Source organism: Colias eurytheme, chromosome 17, assembly GCF_061535395.1.
Source record: "Colias eurytheme isolate Ceu_HAF_F1 chromosome 17, ilColEury1 Martin Lab GWU primary, whole genome shotgun sequence".
Taxonomy (NCBI): Eukaryota; Metazoa; Arthropoda; class Insecta; order Lepidoptera; family Pieridae; genus Colias; species Colias eurytheme.
The window spans coordinates 5560147-5583079 of NC_142996.1; the positions used below are offsets into that span (position 1 = coordinate 5560147).

Consider the following 22933-nt stretch of genomic DNA (forward strand, 5'->3'; position numbering starts at 1 on the left):
CACGCTTTATGTAATTATTATGTTGAGAAATTATACTTAGGTATATTGTATCCTTGAAAAGAGAATCTTTTCACAAATAATGGAATCTACAATTGATTATAATAATATATAATAAATTAATATATGCACTATGCAATGAAATTGAGAATAATATTGATTATTGGACAATTATATTACGGGACGTCATAGGTGTTATTTCACACGAATTTTTATCGTAGTTAAGTAATAATGTTTGCAAATAAAGTTAATTTAAAAATTCAAAAAAAGTAAATAAAAGCGATCGCTATTGAAATGTAAAGGGTTGACGCGATTTCTAGTAAATAATATTTTTGAAATTACATTTAACACAAAATTGACACATAGAGGCCTTTAACGTTCATATTATTGTTGAATCGCATAGTAAAAGTAAATCATTACTTTATATTTAAATATAAAAAAATAGAAGCTCAGAGAGGAGGTAATTACCACTACCTACCGACCAGGCAACTAAACAGCAAGCAGTCGTGAGTGGTGACTCACTGGTATGGATCGATACTTCAATAGAAAAGCTTCAATAGAAAAGTTCCAAAGTCAACCAGCAAGAAGAAATAAATTGATTTTTCAGTTTTTCTTCTCATCGATCACATCAGCACTACTCAAAACGGTGAAGAAAATATCTTGACAAAACTGGCATGCTCAAGACTCAAAAGTTCTACGTCTTGTGACATCTACCTATTAGATTATGGTCTGAAAATAAACTGAAAATTCATTGATGGCCTGCAGATATGGGCTGATGGCTATTAATTTAAAACGTGTTTTCTGTTAAATCTTGGTCTGATTTTTATTCATTTTTTGATTTTCTTAGATTACACATAAGATTTTTGAATCGGCGTCACAGCATTTCTTTAATATGCTCTGTAAACGGCTTGATACTTTTTAGTTTTTACTAATGCGAGGTGTTGTTAGATTCATGACATTATAAAGTCTGTCTAAAATGATCTGCATGAGACGTAAACAAACTAAATGCCGCAGGGAACTGTGTGCTTTGACGACAATCGCGCATAATCCCTTGATTAAAGACGCATGCATTAGTGTAATGAACATTAAAACAATTTGTTTTTGCATCGTCAAATTAAGTATTTAGCTTTATTGTCTGTAGGAAAATTTGAGAAATATGAGACCGGTGTGTTGCATCATGCATATAATATCAAAAATGCTAGAAACATAGTTAAAGTTGAAAAAAATATAGGATTATGAACTACAGGTCAGTTATTTGGCAAGTAACATGACTTAATTTTAAAAGGGCAATTACGGAGTTTCTTCTCAGTTTATCTCTGTAGAAACTGCTTTTCGAATGATATATTTTGACGATTCAAATATTTAAATACCTTGGTAAATACACTTTATTCTTCATCTTTTTTAATAAGCTAAACTTTTTTCAATCATACCGGGCTTTCTGTAGATCTTTAATCTGTTTAACTCTATAACTTGAACTAAATAGTAGGTATATTTTAAAAAATAGCGAAGTATTTGATTTTTAAAACATGGATGACGTTATTATCTTTTCAAGAAGAATGGATGGAGGCGTAAACACATTTAAATGTAAATATTAAAACTCCGTTATTAGAATTATACGAGACGCATCACGTCATTATTTGATTGTTAAGGTTGGGTAATATGTTTGTTCATATTAAGATAATGTCACTTTCTTAGCATAATAATTCTTTTTGACGTTATATTTATACTTCTATATAGACCATGGCTAAAGGGTATCCAGTATTATTAATTTAAAAACTCCAAAAACAGAGACATTAGCCAAAACTGATAATGCTTTAATTCTTGGTACTTAAGAGACAATAAGCAGGAATGTACACAATGTTAATCTTAGTGATAATTTTAAGCCATCGGTGACTTAATATTTTTGTTAAACGACCTTGTTTTTGAACTGCGGAAGCTATTTTTTTAGTACAAGTGAATAAATATTTTGAGAAACATTGTTTTTTGTTTTTATTGATTCCTTACAAATTTATAAAATTTTATATGATTTGATTGAAAGTATTGCATGATTTAATGTGATACATAAATATGTATATGTATGCATTTGCATTTGCATATAAAAAAGTCGGAGTTTAACTTTACTTTCTGTTTTGTTAGCAAAATAATGTTGAATAAAAATCATCATGATAAAAAGGATGAAGTCTCATCATAAATATGTTTATAGTATGTATCCTATTCATTTCAGAATCTATTTAAAAACAAATATGCATATTGAACTTAAAGTTTAAGAGATATTGAATTTAATTCCTATAATTTTAAAGCAATAGAAATCTGTTAATTATAAGTACTGAACCTTTATTAAAAATATTTGAGTAATTGGAGCGTATCGATACAATACGATAAAATGTATTGTTTCCATAGTAAGAAATTCCATTCCAATGCATAAACACATAGTTTCAAATAAAGTAAGGAAAATTTAAGCGTAGAAGTGTAAATATGTAGAGGAATTAACTGATGATAATAAGATTATGGAAATATTACGTAAGTACTGCTTTTTGATAATTCTCCTTTATCGTTTAATACGTTTGCTTAGGTAAACATAAACAGGTGTTTTCTTTAGTTCTTTTATTATAATTATACTTTCCTCATGTCCCCAAATTAATCTATTTCTCTGTATGCCATATTTTGTTACTGAATTCTACGACAAAAGCACTAAGTATAAGTAATTTTGTATGTCGCCGTAGTTCCTCATAAAAAATTTAATTCATTACAAAAGATCCTTTAATTTTTTCAGTACTAAAAATTATTTCTGGAACACGCGACGGATTAAACGCATTAAACGCATAAAAATGTGTAGACATCTAATTTTTTCGAAGACTGTATATTTAGCCCACCTTTTCAGGTTAAATGTTATGGGTGCGTTAAATTGTTTTTAAATAAATAATTAAGAACTATCTTCAGTTTCAGGAAGACGTATTGGATATCATGGTAAACCACTAAATATTAAGCAAAAGATTACATGTTCAGGCAGAAATATTTGTCTTATTGTGATAAGAAATTCAGCCATTAATTCTAACTTCGACTATTCAATTCAGCGTTATCTCAAAGGGTTCGACAGAGTATTATTATTAATATAAAGCAGTCTTACAATATCGATTTCAATTTTGTCTAGATTGTTTTCATACTTTGTTAAAACTTTTTACATGAATTATGTTTTTATAAGCCACTTTTCCGTTGTTGTATTTGACGACGAATACAAACATCCGTCGGTTATATCCAACTGTACTTTCATTACATTATTGTCATGAGTCAGACTGCGAAAACACTCTGTTTGTCTTGCTAGTTATCTCTTCGGGAGTCATTATCTGCCTTATCTCTAATAATTAGTGGCGCAGTATAAAAGGATGGTTAGACAGATTTCGGCACAAATAGAAACGAACGAGCCAAATGAAACGCATGTTTTAGTTTGAGTGCGAACGAATTATTTATTATACGAAATAAGTTGATGTTACAATGAAGATAACGCTACTTCTACTAATTGTAAGTACACTTTATATATTTGTTTATTATTTTGCTAGTCCCTACATAGTTTACAGCATTTCGCATAGGATCTCTAATCTCTATATTTATTTTGAATATCACGTGAATGTTTATTGTTTCGTTTTAAATAATTAAACTAAAACCTTATTATGGCCCTTTTTTAAGGCTTATTTTATTTTAGGACAAACAACTGATTACTTTTTTATGAGATAAATTGAAATATTTGAATAACTTGGTCAAGTCTTTGCTATATTCTTAAGAATTTCTTATGTGTGAACATTAAATAAATTGATAGGGTAAATTTCAGGGATTGGGTTCGATTAAGGAAAATAGATATTTCTTTATTGTTCTCAACATGTGAATTAAATTACCCATTGAGTTGTAAATTAAACAATTATTTATTATTTTAATTGTATTGATGTATATAGTAGATATTATTTATTGAATTGAACGGTATAATATAAGTAGGTAAATTAAATTAATTCAATGGCGATTTTTATAATATGCAATGCATTTTTTAATATATTTTCCAAGAAATATAATTAATACGATGTGTATTATAGTACTTACTTTTGAAGATAACTTTTTGTAGATCGGCAATTATGTTGCATTTCATTATTCATATAATTAATTAATTTTCAAAGCTGTTTGTGCATTTCTAACTTTATCTATTTCTTTCCTTATGTTAAAACTTTAATAAATAAAACCTTATCGAAAGGTTGCATGATTTTATTATGATCCAACGTGGAACTAATTCAAAATAGTGTCGAAATATTTTTTTTAATATAAACAATAATCTAAAAACAATATTTTGATTATGTTGAAATTCATAACAATAATCGAATAAAAGATGTGGACTTATCTATGCTCGCATATTTTTGTACTATAGTATTTCCCCGTGTTTAAACGAGATTACCAAAATTTACTGCTTTTTTTTCAAACATCAATTGATTAATATTTCTTTACATCGTGTTTCAGGTGGGCGTCTGCCTAGTAAGTGCCAAGTATCTGCCCTACGAATCAGATGACTCAAACAGTTTATTAATAAGAAATAAGAGATCACATTCTGAAGAGTCTGATTCTTCTGCAGAACGTGCCAAACATAGTGGCGAGAGCGATGACGATGATGATGATGATTCCTTGGAGAAGAAATTGAGAGAAAGGGAAGAGAAGCGACGTGAAAGAGAAGAAAAATTGAAAAGGAAGTTAGAAGAACAACAAGAAAAAGAAAAGCGAAGAGAAGAAGAACGTCGTCGAAAAGAAGAAGAACGAAAGAAAAAACATGAAGAGAAACTTGCAGAAGAAGAAAGAAAAGAACAAGAACGAAAACAGAAAGAGGAAAGAAAGCAACAAGAACGTGAAAGGAAGGAAGAAGAAAAACGTTTAAAACAAGAAAAGAAAAAGCAAGATAAAATTATAAACGACTTAAAGAAAGAAGCAATTGAAAAGAAAAATGACGATTTCTTAGAAACTGAGGAAGAAAATTCTGTTGAAATGGAAGATATATGGAGAAGCCACATTTACATGAAATATGGTTTAACATTAGGTAGTACACACGCCGAGAAACAAGCAGCATTGGCTAGGTATATTCAAGAAGAATTAGGTCTTCAACCCAATAGTACACGGAGCGAACGTCGCCAGGCCATAACAAACTTAATACAAAACAAATTACAAAACGACACCGTGGCTATGGAAGCAATACGCACACAAGTTTTGAGTAGACTTAATCCTATTACATTGCAAAACTTACGTAGCGATCTAGAAAAGGAGATTGAAGAGATCGATAATAAGACCACCGTATTGAAGAATATAACCTTACCTTGGGCAGCGACGGCGCAGCAAACGCTTGACGAAAAGAAAAGTTTCTTACAAACGATATCCCAGTTTATGGCAAATATTATACCAAACTGGTTTTCTGGAAATAATGCACAAAATAATGGACCTGTTAGTACCGATCAAGGATCCAACCCAAGCGCTGTGAACAACGAAGCACAATCTCCAGTACTTTCCGTAAATGCTAACGACGCTGCATCCGGAAGTTCTATTATTACACAAAATGATGTACCTGTTGGCGCTGGAGCGAGCGCAGTGAACAACAACGGAGCTCAGTCTCCAGTTTCATCAGCAAATCCTAACGATGCGTCATCTGGAAATACAGTCGGTTCACAAAATGTCCTATCTGTAAACGCCGGAGGAAACGGTGGAAACGTCAATGAAGCACAATCTCCAGTACTTGCCGTAAATGCTTACGACGCTGCATCCGGAAGTTCTATTAATACACAAAATAATGTACCTGTTGGCGCCGGAGCAAGTGCAGTGGACAACAATGGAGCTCAATCTCCAGTTTCATCAGCAAATCCTAACGATGCTTCATCTGGAAATACTATCGGTTCACAAAATGATGTATCTGTTAGCGCCGTAGGAAACGGTGTCAACATCAATGAAGCACAATCTCCAGCACCTGCCGTAAATGCTAACGATGCTACACCCGGAAATTCCATAAATTCCATAAATTCCCAAAATGATGTATCTGTTAGCGCTGGAGGAAACGGTATCAACGTCAATGAAGCACAATCTCCAGTATCTGCCGTAAATCCTAACGATGCTACATCCGGAAGTTCTATTGATACACAAAATGATGTATCGGTTGTTGCTGGAGCAAGCGCTGTGGACAACAACGGAGCTCAATCTCCAGTTTTATCAGCAAATTCTAACGATGCTTCATCTGGAAATACAATCGGTTCACAAAATGACGTATCTGTAAACGCAGGAGGAAACGGTGGCAACGTCAATGAAGCACAATCTCCAGTATCTGCCGTAAATGCTAACGATGCTACATCTGGAAATTCCATTAATTCCCAAAATGATGTATCTGTCAGCGCTGGAGCAAACGGTGTAAACAACAACGTAGCACAATCCCCGGTGTCATCAGCAAATCCTAACGACGCTACATCTGGAAATACTATCAATTCACAAAATGATGTATCTGTTAGCGCCGGAGGAGACACTGTCAACATCAATGAAGCGCAATCTCCAGTATCTGCCGTAAATCCTAACGATGCTTCATCTGGAAATACAATCGGTTCACAAAATGACGTATCTGTAAACGTAGGAGGAAACGGTGGCAACGTCAATGAAGCACAATCTCCAGTATCTGCCGTAAATGCTAACGATGCTACACCCGGAAATTCCATAAATTCCCAAAATGATGTATCTGTTAGCGCTGGAGGAAACGGTGTCAACGTCAATGAAGCACAATCTCCAGTATCTGCCGTAAATCCTAACGATGCTACATCCGGAAGTTCTATTAATACACAAAATGATGTATCGGTTGGTGCTGGAGCAAGCGCTGTGGACAACAACGGAGCTCAATCTCCAGTTTTATCAGCAAATTCTAACGATGCTTCATCTGGAAATACAATCGGTTCACAAAATGACGTATCTGTAAACGCCGGAGGAAACGGTGGCAACGTCAATGAAGCACAATCTCCAGTATCTGCCGTAAATGCTAACGATGCTACACCTGGAAATTCCATTAATTCCCAAAATGATGTATCTGTTAGCGCTGGAGCAAACGGTGTAAACAACAACGTACCACAATCCCCAGTGTCATCAGCAAATCCTAACGATGCTGCATCTGGAAGTTCTATTAATACACAAAATGATGTACCTGTTACCGCCGGAGCAAGTACTGTGGACAACAACGGAGCTCAATCTCCAGTTTTATCAGCAAATCCTAACGATGCTTCATCTGGAAATACAATCGGTTCACAAAATGACGTATCTGTAAACGCCGGAGGAAACGGTGGCAACGTCAATGAAGCACAATCTCCAGTATCTGCCGTAAATGCTTACGATGCAACACAAGGAAATTCTATTAATTCCCAAAATGATGTATCTGCTAGCACGGGAGAGAGCGTTGTAAACAACAACGAAGCACAATCTCCAGTTTCATCGGCAAATGCTAACGATGCGCTTGTACCAAGCAGTTCTGATAGTGCGAGTATAGGACTAATTAATGAGCCTTCATTGGTCAGTGACAATGCTGCAAGCAGTCCATTAGCTGACCAACCTTTAGTTGAAAATAATAGTGGAAATAATCTTGTATCTAATGGCGAACCAGGCAATAACGTAGCCTCAAATCCAGTTGATCAATCCCAAGTATCGATAGACAGTGGCAACAATAATCCTTCCACCGGAAACACCGCCCAATCTAACATAGACGGTGTGAGTGTTGCAGATAATAACATTCAAGATGCTGTTGCACCGGGTGCAGAAGCAAATGTCGCAGGTACTGATTATACAGTATCGTCAAACAATAAACCAGGTGCTGAAATATCGAATGCAAACAATGGTATTACTTCAAGCGGCATAAACACAGGCGCTGCGGATAATTCTATTGTTGGAGGATCATCCGTCTCATCCGACCCTGTTGTAGATGAAGCTACTACTGCATCAGTGAATGTTAACAATATTAATAGTCAGGATCCATCTAACGGTGTCACTCCAGATGTTACTAATGGAAATGTAGTTATAGGAGCTGGTGAAAGTAGTCCAGTTCCCCCAAATACTGTACTTAGTGAAATTGAAGCATCAAGTGTAGTACCCATTGACATCGCTACTGTTAGTAACCTGGGTAATTCAGAAGCAGCTATTGTAAATGCAAATGATAATTCAGTTCCAAACTTAGTTCCAGTTGTTGTGAGTGTCGTGGACCAAACAGGTAATAACAACAAAGACCAGCAACCCTCTACTATTGTCGATAATGTACCAACGGCCAATATTGAATCATCACCATCGTCTGGTATTCCGGCAGAAACTATAGTTTTAGAAGGAGTTGTTACAGAAAAGCCAGCTGGTAATCTACCAGTTAATACAAATTCAACTCAAACGGGTGAAAAAACAAATACTCTTGCACAGGAAAACGTTGATAAAACTAATATAGGATCTGGAAGTAACACAAGTAATGTCGATGTAACAAGTGCAACAGAACAAAGTGCAACAATCCCAAATGAAGCAACTGAAATTGTCACGATTGAATCCCAGACACAGACGGTTGTTGACACTGGTGCTACTGAAAATATATTAACTACATTGGACGTTCAAAATGAACCAAGTACTACAGAACAAGCGTATACTATACCCGAATCAGGAATAACTGAATCTGTACCAAATACTCCAGCAGACATAGGCTTTACTCTAGCTAATGAACCAGGCGCAACAGTGGTAGAAATGGTCACCCAGTAATGTAGTTGGACAGTATAACACATTATTATTTGTAAAATAAATTCGATAAAATGTAAATAGGACTAGATAATTTAGAAATTTGGATTTTGTGTAAAAAATATAAATTCATGTAATTTGTATCCAAAATGCATTTAAATACATAATATTATTGTAAAAACAGTTTTTTAGTATAGCTTAAATAAATGCCTTTTTAATTTATAGTTCCTTTTATTCATATCCCAAATTGATTTTAAACTGCGAGAATAATAAGATTAAAATAGTAAAATAAATTTAATTAATATATAATTCAATTTGTTTTGTAAAACTTTATCAGCACCATACGAGCCCATCATGAGGTTCTATTGTTTCTAAGCTTAAAAGGTTTATAGTATATAGTCGAATGCATTTGTATGGGTGTTACAATTAAACAAATAGTTGGTAATACATAAGTAAATTTATTTGCTAATGACTTCTACTATAATTCTACTAACTTTTGGTATTAAAATAGGTATTAAAAGGAATGCATAACAGAGGTAATACTTCAAATAATTAACCTACAGTGCAAAGTTACATAATAATTTATAATACAATACATAATTTATTTATTTACATTAATTTATTATATACATTGCCGTATACTAATTAATTTCATAAAATAATTCTATTCTATATTAGGTACTGCCGTAGAAAGACTTGTCTACTTATTTTTCGATCTATTTAATCTAAGTTGTACAAAATGTCAAATCCAATATTTGTTAGCAGCATTTGGTGGATTTGGATAATTATGTTGGCTTAAGGGATCTGGTACGTTGGAAAATGCATAAGGATCGTTCATATACTTGTAATCACTTGGAATTCCAGTTAGTCCCATATTGAGTGAGTTATGAGATGGACTCCAATTAGAAGGTGAAGGCTCAACTGGTATCTTTGAGTAGTCTGTAGGAATTTTGGGATATTCGTTGCTAGCTAATTCCTTATAATCGCTCGCAGTTTTGACATAAGCTTCATCTCTCGGTTCTAAAACTTCTTCACCGCTAACTTTATCACTAGCTTCAGATTCCTTAGGCAAGTAATTTATTGGTTTATTATAAACATCACTGTTTGAGTATCTTGCATAATCGTTTCTTGATGCACTTGCTTCTAATAATTGACTGTGGGATGCTCCAGCGCCAGCGCTTACTAAATGGCTAAAGGTAGCACCGGACGAACTCGGGAAATTGGCCGTCTGGAAAGCTTGGTTTAAATGCTGAGATTGCGCCATTAGTTGGTTGTAATTGGTGTACTTCTGATGGTGCCAAGCATCTGGATGTTGCGGGTGGTGCTGTGATAGTGATGGTATGTCTCCTGCTGGGTATGGACATGGGATCTGAGGCATTGGTAACGATGAGTACGACGACAAAGAAGGTGCTGCATTGGAACCCGTATGCTTTCTCAGTCTTGCACGTCGGTTGGAGAACCATACCTACAAATAAAACATTAAACTTATTTTTTAAACCAGATTATATTTAGTACAGTTGCTTTAATAAGTAAATACATATACATTAGAAAATAATTTTTAAGGTCAACTTCGGTCGGTAGTCAAAAGGCTAAGTAAAAAAGAGATGTTAATTAGGATTTTATGTATCGAAAACGCCATCACATCATATGATATGAATTATCATATCAACGAGTATATATATATTTTTTATATTAGCTCACTCACTGTGTCATCACGATTCGGGAGCACGTCAAATGTACAATTAAATTCATAACGTTACAATTAAAATCTTTTGTGCAGAATTTAGCATGATGTAGAATATTTTTTGTTGACTTATACGATTTGGAATATTTAATACTCTTATTTTTCTTGCAGTGTATTTTCCGATAGGATTCGTAGAAGATTAGTTAAATATTTTTAAATTCATACGAATGAATTATGGGCTTTATTACTAAAAATGTGTATTATTGGCAAAAACGCCTATTGTATCTACATCTATTTACTTTAGAAAACCTTCTTCCACAATTTTGCATCATTCGCAAACGCTCACATTATACCTACCTACTTACATCTTTGACTAAAAGTATGAAGTTAAATACAAACCTGTATTCTTGCTTCAGTAAGTCCTGTTTGTAATGCTAATTCTTCTCTAGTATACACATCAGGGTACTGCGTTCTGTGGAAGGCTCTCTCCAAGGCGTCGAGTTGTTCTCCAGTGAACGTTGTTCGTGATCGACGCTGCTTTCGCTTTAGTGTGAGACCTGGTTCTGACTCTATGTCTGATGAATCTGAACCTCGACCTGGAACAAAGTTACTTATAAATAGTCGATGATAAATCAGTTAGATGTTATACTTTCTGTTTATTTTTATAATACATTTTTTTAAATCTTATTGGTATTAAACTATTAATTAATTAGCAAACGCGTCAATAGACAATACGTAGCTGTTATGTATAAAATTGTAATCAGTCATTTGTAAATGTATTACTATAAGGAATTATAATTTCATGAAATAGCAAGCAAGTTAGAGCACCTGGCCTTTCATTTTTTCAAACAAATGCTACGCAACATAGTCGTATAGTACAGAAATATGTGCGAACACAAAATAATATATAATGTGTTTAAACATGCACGACTCGTATAAGATTAGTCACGTTAAAGAGAAGCCTTGTATAAACTAACGCTGTGAATATATGCATCTCTAGCTGATAAAGCTTTAAGCTCTTTAGAAGCTCGGACGAGGCTTGCGTATTATGGTAGATAAAGATTATTCAATTAGGAGACCTAACTATTTTTTATTTTCTTTGTGTTTAATTATATGCGGGCATTCTATATTTTAAAATAAGTATAAATTTATAGTTAAAAATATTTAATACGAAAATCTTTAGTGGTAATTGGTAAAACTATTTTATGACAATTCCAAAGTGCTTCTAGAAGAAGTCTAATTGAATGAATAAATGTTTGAGGATGAGTTTGAAATAGTAATCGATTAAGAAATATTCCGAAATAGGCCTAGCGTATTACGTGGTATTACTATGCTATCTCACGCAACGTAAGAGCAGCAAAAAATAAATGGGCTATAAATCTGCGTTGCAGTAGATCAATAAACTGTCATCTTAATGTAGAGTTATAATTTATTTGATATGTCTCGTAGCGATTTGTCTTCATCTGTTTTTTGAAACACGCGTTATTTATTAACATCGTGTTTTTTACACAAACCCACATCATGTTTTAATTCGCCTAAATCAAAAACCGTCGAGACTCGCCGGCCGGCTCATTTATAAATCGGTAGCGGTATCCTACGGAAACAGATTAAAAAACAGATTCAACAATACGCGGCTTTGGCCTCAAAACCGATTTCAAAAATGCGGCTTATATTAATAGCCTTTTGAAAGAAGTCAAAATTGAATGAAATGAAAAAATAGGGGCTCAATGTTGTAAGGAACACCCAGCGTGGCGGCTTCTTTGTCGGCCTCTTTGCCTCACGGTGACATTTTGGCACCATTCAATATTTTGGTGTCGCGATCTGGATTTATGACATAAAACGACGACGCAAATTTTAATGCGTGTTGCACTTTTTGGCTTGCGCTTGTGGTAATTCATGAATAGCTGTGAACGTGGACATCACTTTGCATAATCTCTCGTCGATACGATTTTACATAATTGCTTAAATACGCAACAAGTAAATTAATTACTTTTCAACTCATCTTTAAACAATTTGCATTAGCATAACATTATATAATTTGTATCAACAAAAAAATCTTGTAAGAACAAGATCTTTTTTTAAACCACAAACATTTGTGGCTAGCTAAAATGACGTATTGAAATAAAACGACACACATTACTCAAATTCCTTGCGACTGCGGGACAGAATTATTTAGTCTTTTTAATTCCGACTCAGATTATAACGTATGAGGCTGAATAACTTACGATTCGTGCCTGCGTAAATTTAATCCTCATCTCTTTAATTTAGGGTTCAAGTTTGTTGTTTTCTGGTGGTAAAAAGTTTTATGTCTGAAAAATGCGAGAGGCTTATGGTGGTGTGGGAAGTGTGAGAGGGCGAGATTAGCTTTGCCGATTGCCGAAATGTGACCCCGTGAAGCCGGCTTCGTTCAAAAGTCATAATTTGGAAGTTGAAAGCGCAGCGACGGCGGTTTAACACCTTCATAATCTGGGCTCATTAAAATCGTCGGCCGGCCTTTGTTTCAGCAGTTTGTTTCGATTTTAACAGATGGCCGGATTAGCACGTCGGTTATGTGGGCGTACGCTCATTTGGCCCTGGGATCCTTTTGTCATGTTCCAGGATTTGTATAGCGTCTACAAAATTGATTTTGTTTGTGTTTCGAAGTGAGGTTATTAATTTACGTTAAATGTGAATAGTGTGAAATTTTGCGGTACGATTGTAAATATTTAAGATATTTTAAAGAATACCTATTGTTACAAATTTGCATGATTTCCTTGCGTCAGGCGACAAACAGATATATTTCTACCAAGGCTTATAAAACCTTATGTACTTATGTACTAAATTCTAGCTAACATCCTTAACTTTTACAATAATAGAATTTAAAGTTAACCACACCATTTTGTTTCCATAAATTATTAATTTCATACATAGAGCTAGGCAGTTACATTTTTTCTAATCATTATCCAAACGTATGTGTGGGCATCGTGGAGGTTCTATCAACATAACCGCATTATATACTAATGGGTGTTGTTATTAAACAAATGTGATGTTTTATCGCTCTCATCTCTTTCTATTCTGATGTGAAAGTGTAGCGGGAGCGTGACGTCATTTGCAATCTTGTAATTTGTTACAATGTAAACATACGTTCCGTTTACGCTTAACTGTTTTAAGATGGCGAATTTGCAAGATACAAATCTTGCATACCTTTATTACTTTGTTTCGAATAATTATATCCTTGCGCAAAAAGTGGCTTTATAGCAGTTAAAAGTTTTAGTTTTAAATCCTTAATATTTTAAGTTGTTGCTAATTATGATCGGAATAGTGACAGACAAGTGGGTGAGTCCAAAGAGTGGAAAATATTGGAAGACTAGTTCTTCCAATACATACCTACTCATAACGTTTCGCGTATTAATATGATGTTTTATTAATAGGATAGATAGGTATTGTAAATGAAAATATAACTGTGTGTGAACTAAACATAAATATCGTACAAAAATTCAGCCCATAAGCGAACATGTTTGCGCTTTCTATTAATTGAATAGTATAGCTACGAAGTGCTACAAAAACTAGAGCAAAGGGAATACCGTAACAGGTATCGGCGAAAGTCAAAGTCGCAATAATGGTAAGTGCATAATGCAACAATGGCACAATCGGCAAAACATGTGGATTGTTGTCGTTTCAGCACTATCGAGACGCGCTGCAGGCGAGCCCGCGGCACTTTGTCGGCCAGCGTTGACCTGTGTCGACCAAACACGCCGACAAGCCAATATTTCTCGGCGACAATGACGGTACGATTCACGTTGTGTGCGGAAATTGATTTTTTTCGACGTGAGAGCCTTTGACAGGTTGCTTTTGCTTTGAGGTTGTTATAAGGGAAGTTGCACAATAAGGCGGTAGGGTTGCTTTTTTTGTAAGTTTTTAATGGTTCATAGTTTTGGTAAATCCTGGGTCTAAAACCATTATCGTTAAAAATATGTTTGCTAAAAATATTAATATTCAGTGTAAATATCCTCACGGCTAGGTACATATTTCCTTAAGTAACCTAAATGTACACACATTAATATTTTCGTTAGACTGCAGTGTGCTTATGTAATGGATTTTATACAGTTTTTTTTTAATAAACTACATTTTATCTAAAATTTCATAGTATATCTAGTTCTCTATCATAATTGGATACATAATTTAAATGTCAAGTTGAACAATTAGAAAATAGTTATGAATAAAGTTTATTAATTTGAGCTTTACTGACTTTTATATGATTTCAAGGAAGTTATCCTTGTTATTATTTCAAAATATAGATATTATTACCACCAAGTATTCCATCGATGCTGTAATCCTTCTTCCCGTCTGGGTCCCGTGCACCGCCTCGCAGGAGACGAGAGATTGAAGATATGCTCGGAGGATCTGATACGCCTTCCTGAAATTTATATTATTACACATTTATACGGATTAAATAAACCTAACAGTACTGAAAAGTTAAATAAAGAGATCAATTTAATGTGCCTGTGAAAAGTTTGTGAGATGTTCTATTGTTAATTATTATGAAGCTGATTAAGTAGATTATGTAAACCTGGTTAATGATATAATTGAAAGAAAGATACAGATAAATTTGACAGTTTTGAAAATAATTTATTAGTGGCTTTGTGAACCTAATGTGTATAAGTGAATAGATATAGATATGTATATAGAAGTACTAATGAAATTGTTGGTATGACATAAGATGTAAAAATTCTATCGAATATTAATTATTCTTTAGCTTATTTGATATGTTTCATAATTAAGTTAAACTGATTGATATTGATATTTTTAGTATGAAAAAACTAAAAAATTACTTCGATATCTTTACATAATTCTTCTATAACACGTGTGTTTGTTATATGATATGGATACACATACTTAAATATAAGGAAAAGAAAGGAAAGAAGTCTTACTTTTAATAGCTTTTCTCTTATCTCCCACGAGAATATGCCCGGGTTTTGTCGCTTAAGCTCTTCTATTCTCGCCTCGACTTCAGGAGTGGCCACCCTTGGCTTGGACCCACCGATCACTCCGGGCCGAATCGACCCTGTCTCCTATGCAAAATACATACAATTACTGAAATTTACTGATACTAAAATAATAGATAGGTAATACATACAAAGTATTAATTTTACATCAAATTTAATTTATAGGTCTTTTCAATACAAAATTTTGTAGTATTCTGGCTTATTGAAATACAAAAAACCATGTACATAAACCTTATTTGAATCTATGTCTTCTTGTAACAAAGTTTTGTGTGATTAAAATATTATAACATTAAATAAAATATTGAGTTTCTATCTAAAAAGGTACAAGGCGTCGATTAATTTTCTTCTTGTTTTGAGAAAAGAGAAAAACTATTTAGCATTTTATTATATTTTATATAGGAATTAAAATTTCATTAAAAAGGATGATGATGAGAAAGTCTGGAAAGGAAAATTGCCCTGAAATTCAGAAAATTACGAAACACAAGTTCAATTCTTAACAATGGTGTATTTTGTCCTTACCTGATTCCTTATTTTAAATTATTTATGAAGGGTTTTATATTTATACCAATTAATATTTTATTTATCTATATTTATCGTTTTAAGAATTAATCAGCGAATGCGACTTAATTCTTTATGAATGGAAAATCAAAGCCATATTAGCAAATCATCAGATTACATTCAAAATTAATGCGTTTATGGTTTTGTATTAGAACATAAAATGTGTTATATTACCTAAATCTACGAAAGCATCCACAAAGCGTGGATAAATGTTTCCTGAGTGAAACAATACTATTGTACCGTGAGTAACCGGGTGAAAATGAACCTTCAGGCTTCACTGCACAGGGATTCAATAGCAATTGTTCGCTACTATTTATAGATAGATATATTGGTAATACCAGAGATTATTATACTATACTAGTAGTAATACTATCTGTCCCAGCAAACGTTGCTTACTCTTATCAATTAGAGGTATGAAAAATAGATGTAGAGTCGTTTCGGAGGAGTATGGTAACTAACATTTTGACACGAGAATTTTATATATTTAAGAGTAGATAGATAGGAGACAGATAGATATATAGATAGAGAATATATCCTACTAATATTATAATTAATGCGAAAGTTTGTGAGGATGGGTGGATGTTTGTTACTCTTTCACGCAAATACTACAGAACCGATTATAATGAAATTTGGTATGTAGGTAGCTGAAGACCCAGAATTAGACATAGGCTACTTCCATTCCACAGAATTTCCACAGAAACGGGAATTATGCGGGTTTTCTTTGAAAACGCGGGCGAAGCTGCGGGCGGAATTCAAGTTAGTAATATCACAGATAATATAATACTATACGTAATATTATAGCTTTGCTAATAACGTTATATTCTAATACATTAGCTAATAGCTAGAGCAATTGCATGTTCCTTGGTTGCTTTAAATAGAATGAAGGAAGATCTAAGTATTTTAAATTATAAAGGTTAAGGTGGATTTATTTTCAATCGTAAGTAATTGTTTTATATATAACGATTCAGAGAATATAAAGTGAGGAGAATAATTTATTTTCTCTTTTGACACGATTAAAAACGGTAAATGTAAATAAAAAAATTGTATTCATTTACTAAACAATCCACGTGTAAGACGGATCTTCCTTTAACTTATGTTTTTTTTTATAATATTTCAAAATCGTAGATGAAAAAATAATTGAAACCAAGGAAATTCCAACTCATAATTGTGAAAGCTCAATTTGTCCACTTTGAAAGTATGTTGAGAAAGAGTTTCATTGATTTACTTATTTTTGTTTGTAATATTTGCTAAGAAAAAGTTTGTGTCGCAAACAATATCCTTCAAACTTTATCAAGAGGGCGATAATTTCAATATTTTCCCATGTTTAGATGTCTTATGTAAATAAGCATATTCTATATTTACATATTGGGAAATAAGCATGTTTAATATTACTGGGAAATTTATAAATAACTAGCAGTGCGCCCCGGCTTCGCCCGTGGTACATATTTACGTTTTCTCTACGTAAGAACCATACTCGTACTTCAAGGAATATAATAAAAAAAGAATTAACGAAATCGGTTCAGCCGTTCTCATGTTATGCGCTTACCAACACATTTTGGGATTCATTTTTATATTATAGACTAGCGGTCCGCCCCGGCTTCGCCCGTGGTACATATTTACGTTTTCTCTACATAAAAACCATCCTCGTACTTCAAGGAATATAATAAAAAAAGAATTATCGAAATCGGTTCAGCCGTTCTCGAGTTATGCGCTTACCAACACATTTTGCGATTCATTTTTATATATAAAGAAGACAAGATAGAAAAGATTGTATCACGAGGCGGTTTTTTTTTAATTTCTCGTTTATAAAATATTAAATAAATATGAAATAGCAAAATGTCTTATGTTATCTAATTAACTTGAAATTAAATTCAAAGCTTTTATCTCTTTATGGCAAAGGAATGCAAAGTCGCAAAAGCGTCTTTTGTGAAGTAAACGATGTTTATTCGCAAACATATTTGTCAGATGCCAACATTTATTAGCTTTTGAGATTTAGATTAATCGAAATAATAATAGGATGCCGCGAATATTTAAGTCAGAATAGGAGTTTCGTCACTTTGGAATATTCTGTGTAGAATATTATATGGAGTAATAGACTACAGGCCCATGTTGAAAAAATTATGGGTCATTTGAACCAACAGGTGAAATTGGTCATTTAATTTTGTACGGCATCTGTGTCATACTATTTCTATACTGCTTTTAATCATAATTCCGCAACGCCGTACAAAAATCATGGAGACAAGGGGAAAAAATCTCTACCTGTACTTTCGAATTCTCATCTGCACTCAGTTGGACAGCTTACAAGTGACGGCATAGTGCTGAATCTTATTATTTTATGTTCTTATATCGTTCTAGATAGGTCACCTGGTGGTTCAAATGATCCATAAATTTTTCAACATGGGCCTGTAGTCTATAAATAAAGAAATAAATGTGCTCTGTGTGACGCCTAGCTCTCTTTTTTTTCTTTATTAGACTAAAAGGCGGTAAGTATATTTAATTATTAACATCTAAAATATTATACTATCGAGTATTTTTGCACAATTGTATCGGAATTAGATATAAATAAATGCTTTACTCATAAGAAATCGATAAGTTCTCTTTTGAAAGTTATTTTGATCATGCAATAAAATTTGGAAACAATATTATTAGTTTGTTTTATTCATCATATTATCATTAAATGAATTTTCCTGTTTAATAATATATTTTTACATTTACCTAATTACTTGTGTTAACTTATTTTTACGACAATATCGAATATCTTTCTATTATCTATATCTATAATTATCTTTTCAATTATTTTGCAACTCTACATGACCAAAATAGGAATTAATCTGTAATACTGATAATTTTATAAATAAAAATATCCTTGAACTTGGATACTTAATTCATCTTTACCTTCTTTATATTCATAAAATATTCAAAGTATTTTGGCGACACCGTCGACATACAGGCATGATAAGGGAAAATATGAAACATAAAACCTGTACAAGGTAATAGGTGTAATATATTCGCATCTTCTAAATATTTTAAATATGCATTAGAGGTATTAGAGGAATAAAATAGAACATAATATGTTACCGTTTAATTTAGAACAACTGAAATGAAGATTATCTATGAATTAGGTAAATAATGTGTGAAATAACTAATATAGTATAGCGATAGTTTTTAATTTTAAAAATTGAAATTAGTGGGTAAATGTTCATTGAAATACAAGATATTACCTTAGAATTATATTTTACTTTGTTGAATCTTAATTTAATATCTACTTGCTGTATAACTGTCTATTTTTCGTTGTCATTGATTAAATAGTTATTTTTGTTAATTAATAACTTGAATAATTTCAGTATGAACTCAGACTATAAAAGTACATGTACAAAAATTACATATTAATTGGGTAAAAGTGTCTACATATATAAAATATTTATTTATACATTTTAAAAATGTAACTAAACTAAGTGTGAATATTTTTTTAAGCACAACTTACACCAAGACCTAATACAAATTAGGTCTTGGTGTATATTGTACGTAAGTAATTAACTAGGTAACTATGTAGGTAATTAAACTAAAGCTCAATACCACACACATCCTGGTCAATTCAATTTCAGCATTCTTGTTGTACCTAGTAGAGGTAACATTATCTTTAGTTTTCCTAGTATGACGCGTGTTTCAGTTTTTAAACTAATAATAATTTGTTTAAGCTAGTACCTACTCCACATTGATATATCAATTATTGATTTATAAATTAACATAATATTTAATGAGCCTATGACGTATTGGGAACGAAGGACCACTGGATATATTTTCTTTAAATTTTCCCCCAAACAAAGTCAGGGTTGACGCATTAATCTCAAGAATAATGAAAGTTTTTGTTTATACATGAAGATGTTTCTAAGTCTTCCCTACTTACGTCGCCCTAAACAAACTATTTATTTTAACAGCTTTGCGTTTTACGCTCTTATATTTACAAAATACAAAGTAACAGGGAAAATTTTGAGTTAAAGTTAATTTTACAGAGGCCGTAATGTTACAAATTATAGGTAATTATGCAAATATAATTAGTGCTCCGTTCTTTGTTTAAATATTTTTTAATTTTACGAGGCTCGTTTAAAAGTGCTTTGAAATATACCCACTTAATCAAAAGTTAACGTTAATTCTAAGATTAAATTAATTGTTAGATTTAGAAATCGCATCAAAGAAAACTGAATCGCTGACTGAAATACAGACTTTTCTTATTAAGTACATAGTAGCTTTAACTTCATGAAATATTTTCTAAAAGAGCAATTTCTCATTGGTGTGATTTGATATAGGTACATACAATTATACGTAGGTATTTTAAATGTAACGTCTAATTAAACACATACTATTGTATGTGTTTCCTTACCCTCCTGGCTCTATCTTTTTCTGTACTATGTAATAAAATATAATTTATCTACATATTTGCGTATAATTACTTGTTTAATACAGTAACTTTTTATGGCAAGAGATTTGGTAGATCACCTGATGTTTAGCAACCACTATCATTTACAGATGTAGAGTCAAATACGTTGCTTGATAAAGTAAGGATTGAAGGCAGGAATGTAGGAATAGACTGGGAAGAGTGAATCGCATGACACACTACTTAGTATTAGATATAGATTTACGTCGATCTTCAGCTTTTCTGATCTCTTTGAGACTGCGGGCTAACCCAATCTAGGGTGTGAGCTGTCCCAATTTATGCCGAAGCTCGACTATTAAACGTTTAATATCACACTAGCTGCGCTTCGCGATTTCACCCGCGTAGCTCCGCTCTTGTTGGTCTTAGCGTGATGATATATAGCCTATAGCCTTCCACGATAAATGCGGGCTATCTAACACCGAAATAATTTTTCAAACCGGATCAGTAGCTCCTGAGATAAGCGCGTTCAAACAAACAAACAGACTCTTCTCCTTTATAATATTATAAGTATAGATGTAAATCATACCATTTTCTCTCCTTACCTGGTATCTATTGAGTATCTTGGAGACGCAGCCGTGGGAGACGCGTAGTTGGCGCGAGATGACGCAGGGCCGTACGCCCGCCGCCGCCATCTCCACGATCTTCAGCCTGATGTGGTTCGGCAGAGGACGACCGTTGATGAATAAACCTCCTAGTTGGTTTACTCTTCCTTGTCCTGTTAATAATTTGGTATTGATTGTTATATTATGTATATCAATGCTTATTCTTATTCATAATTATCATACCTACCTGTTAATGTGTGAAATTCTAAGAAAAAGATTCTATTTTATTTTTGTAACAAGTTTAATGGAATATTAAGTGGTAGTTTTGACCGTGGCTTCGCCTGCGTAACAAATCCCTATGGGAATGAGGTATTTTGCCGCAGAAAAAAGGAGCCTCTATGTCATTCTGTAGCCTCATAACTTAACTACCTCCAGACATAAAAATCATATCATAAAATCGCTCAGTAACGTCGTGAAAGAAAATCTAATAAATACGCATATCAGTTATCACATTAATAAATTATTAATCCTTTTATTTACTTAAGGCAGTCAAAGTTCAAATCAACAAACATACACGGCGCTTTGAAGGCGCTATGCAAGTTAACTTCAAAGATACACGATGAAGTTGTAGAGCTAGTTTCTTGTGACACAACATAGTTGAGTTAACACAATGAGTTAAATTTATAATGTTTTAAGTATTAGGCACATTTGTTTATCTATATCTTTATTTTTAACATAATATTTTTTAAGCTTTTAAATTATTTAATTGATTTAAATACGTTGGTATACATTTTTTTGTATAGAGTAAAAAAGCTGTTCTTAATATTCTCTTCGAATGAGATAAATTCTTATTAGACTTGTTATAGGTTAAAAACTTAAGCACTAACTTAAAATATAAATATATGTATAGAAACAAACAAAATATACCCTTACCTACCCACACATCCATACCATTTTGGTGACGCTCCATAATGGTATATGGATAATAACTCGATGTTACATCAATGATGAAAACAAAACTTCACAAACTTACAAAGAGTATTCAAACACAAAAGTTTCATCGAACCATTAAAGCCTCTATTCATTTAACACTTAAGCACTATAAAAACGTCATCTTCAATGATAAACATCTGTTTACAATACATTAAACGCGAAGCACATAATTTAATAAAATTGATTATCACCCATCCTATTTACATAATTAAAATGACATGTTTAATTAATTATGCTGTCATAAATATTGTGATCGCTTCAAGTTCGGTCGACGTTCGTTTGTAGAGATTAGTTATGTCCGACTATAGCTACGGAAAATATGAGAAGGCGGCTTTTTTATTAGAATAAAGATCAATAGATCGCGTTATCTTTTTTTCTGCGCGTGAGTGCAGTAGAGGAGGTTGTGTAGAACTGAGAGTACCGCTGTGTTCGTAAGAACAGGGTAGTGCGGTGGTGTGCGTGCTTAAGGCTTCGGAGCTTGTGGGCTCGCTGCGCCTGTGTGAGTGAGTGCATGGAACACTCCCACTTGTACCAGTGTGAGGAGAATAGTAAATCCATATTTGTAGTTGAATTAGAATTATTCATTCTATTATATATATTCTATTTCGTAATGAGCGGCATTTTAACTGCTATTGTTGTAGGGATGGCTTGGTTTGGAAGCAAATGTATACTCAAAAAGTTCGAAGTTTATTCTTAATTTCAAATTCGTAAAAGATATGCCTTTTGAAAATATTAATAAAAATTATAGTTTGGAGAGGCCAATCAATCTTTATTCCAGTTTCTTTCTGTATAAAATATTTTTTGATGATTCATTCTGTTATTTTTATAAGCAAGTACCTATAGATTGTACAATTTTGAAAATTATTATTTATTTGTAATTAATAAAATAATTACCTCGGTAGGTAGATGGTAGTTAAAATGAGAAAATAATTTCATAATACACAAGTCATATAATTGGACTTAACGTAACCTACATGTATACGAAGTCTAACTAGTT

General features: G+C 32.9%; 2 protein-coding genes across 2 annotated transcripts; one reads left to right on the forward strand and one right to left on the reverse strand.

Annotated features, from left to right (window-relative positions):
• The first annotated feature begins 3474 nt into the window (after positions 1-3474).
• On the forward strand, positions 3475-8961 carry LOC149901247 (uncharacterized). Its single transcript, XM_090111393.1, has 2 exons — positions 3475-3516; positions 4495-8961. The coding sequence occupies exons 1-2, from the start codon at positions 3490-3492 to the stop codon at positions 8761-8763; spliced, it is 4296 nt and encodes a 1431-aa protein (XP_089967519.1). The 5' UTR covers positions 3475-3489; the 3' UTR covers positions 8764-8961.
• Positions 8962-9307: 346 nt separating this feature from the next.
• Positions 9308-22321, reverse strand: gsb-n (paired box protein gooseberry-neuro). The gene is made up of 6 exons (XM_090111763.1): positions 21877-22321; positions 20944-21116; positions 15334-15474; positions 14711-14819; positions 10823-11019; positions 9308-10204 (listed from the first exon to the last, which is right to left on the reverse strand). Exons 1-6 carry the CDS (start codon positions 21911-21913, stop codon positions 9482-9484), a joined length of 1380 nt encoding a protein of 459 aa, XP_089967889.1. The 5' UTR covers positions 21914-22321; the 3' UTR covers positions 9308-9481.
• Between the last annotated feature and the right edge of the window lie 612 nt (positions 22322-22933).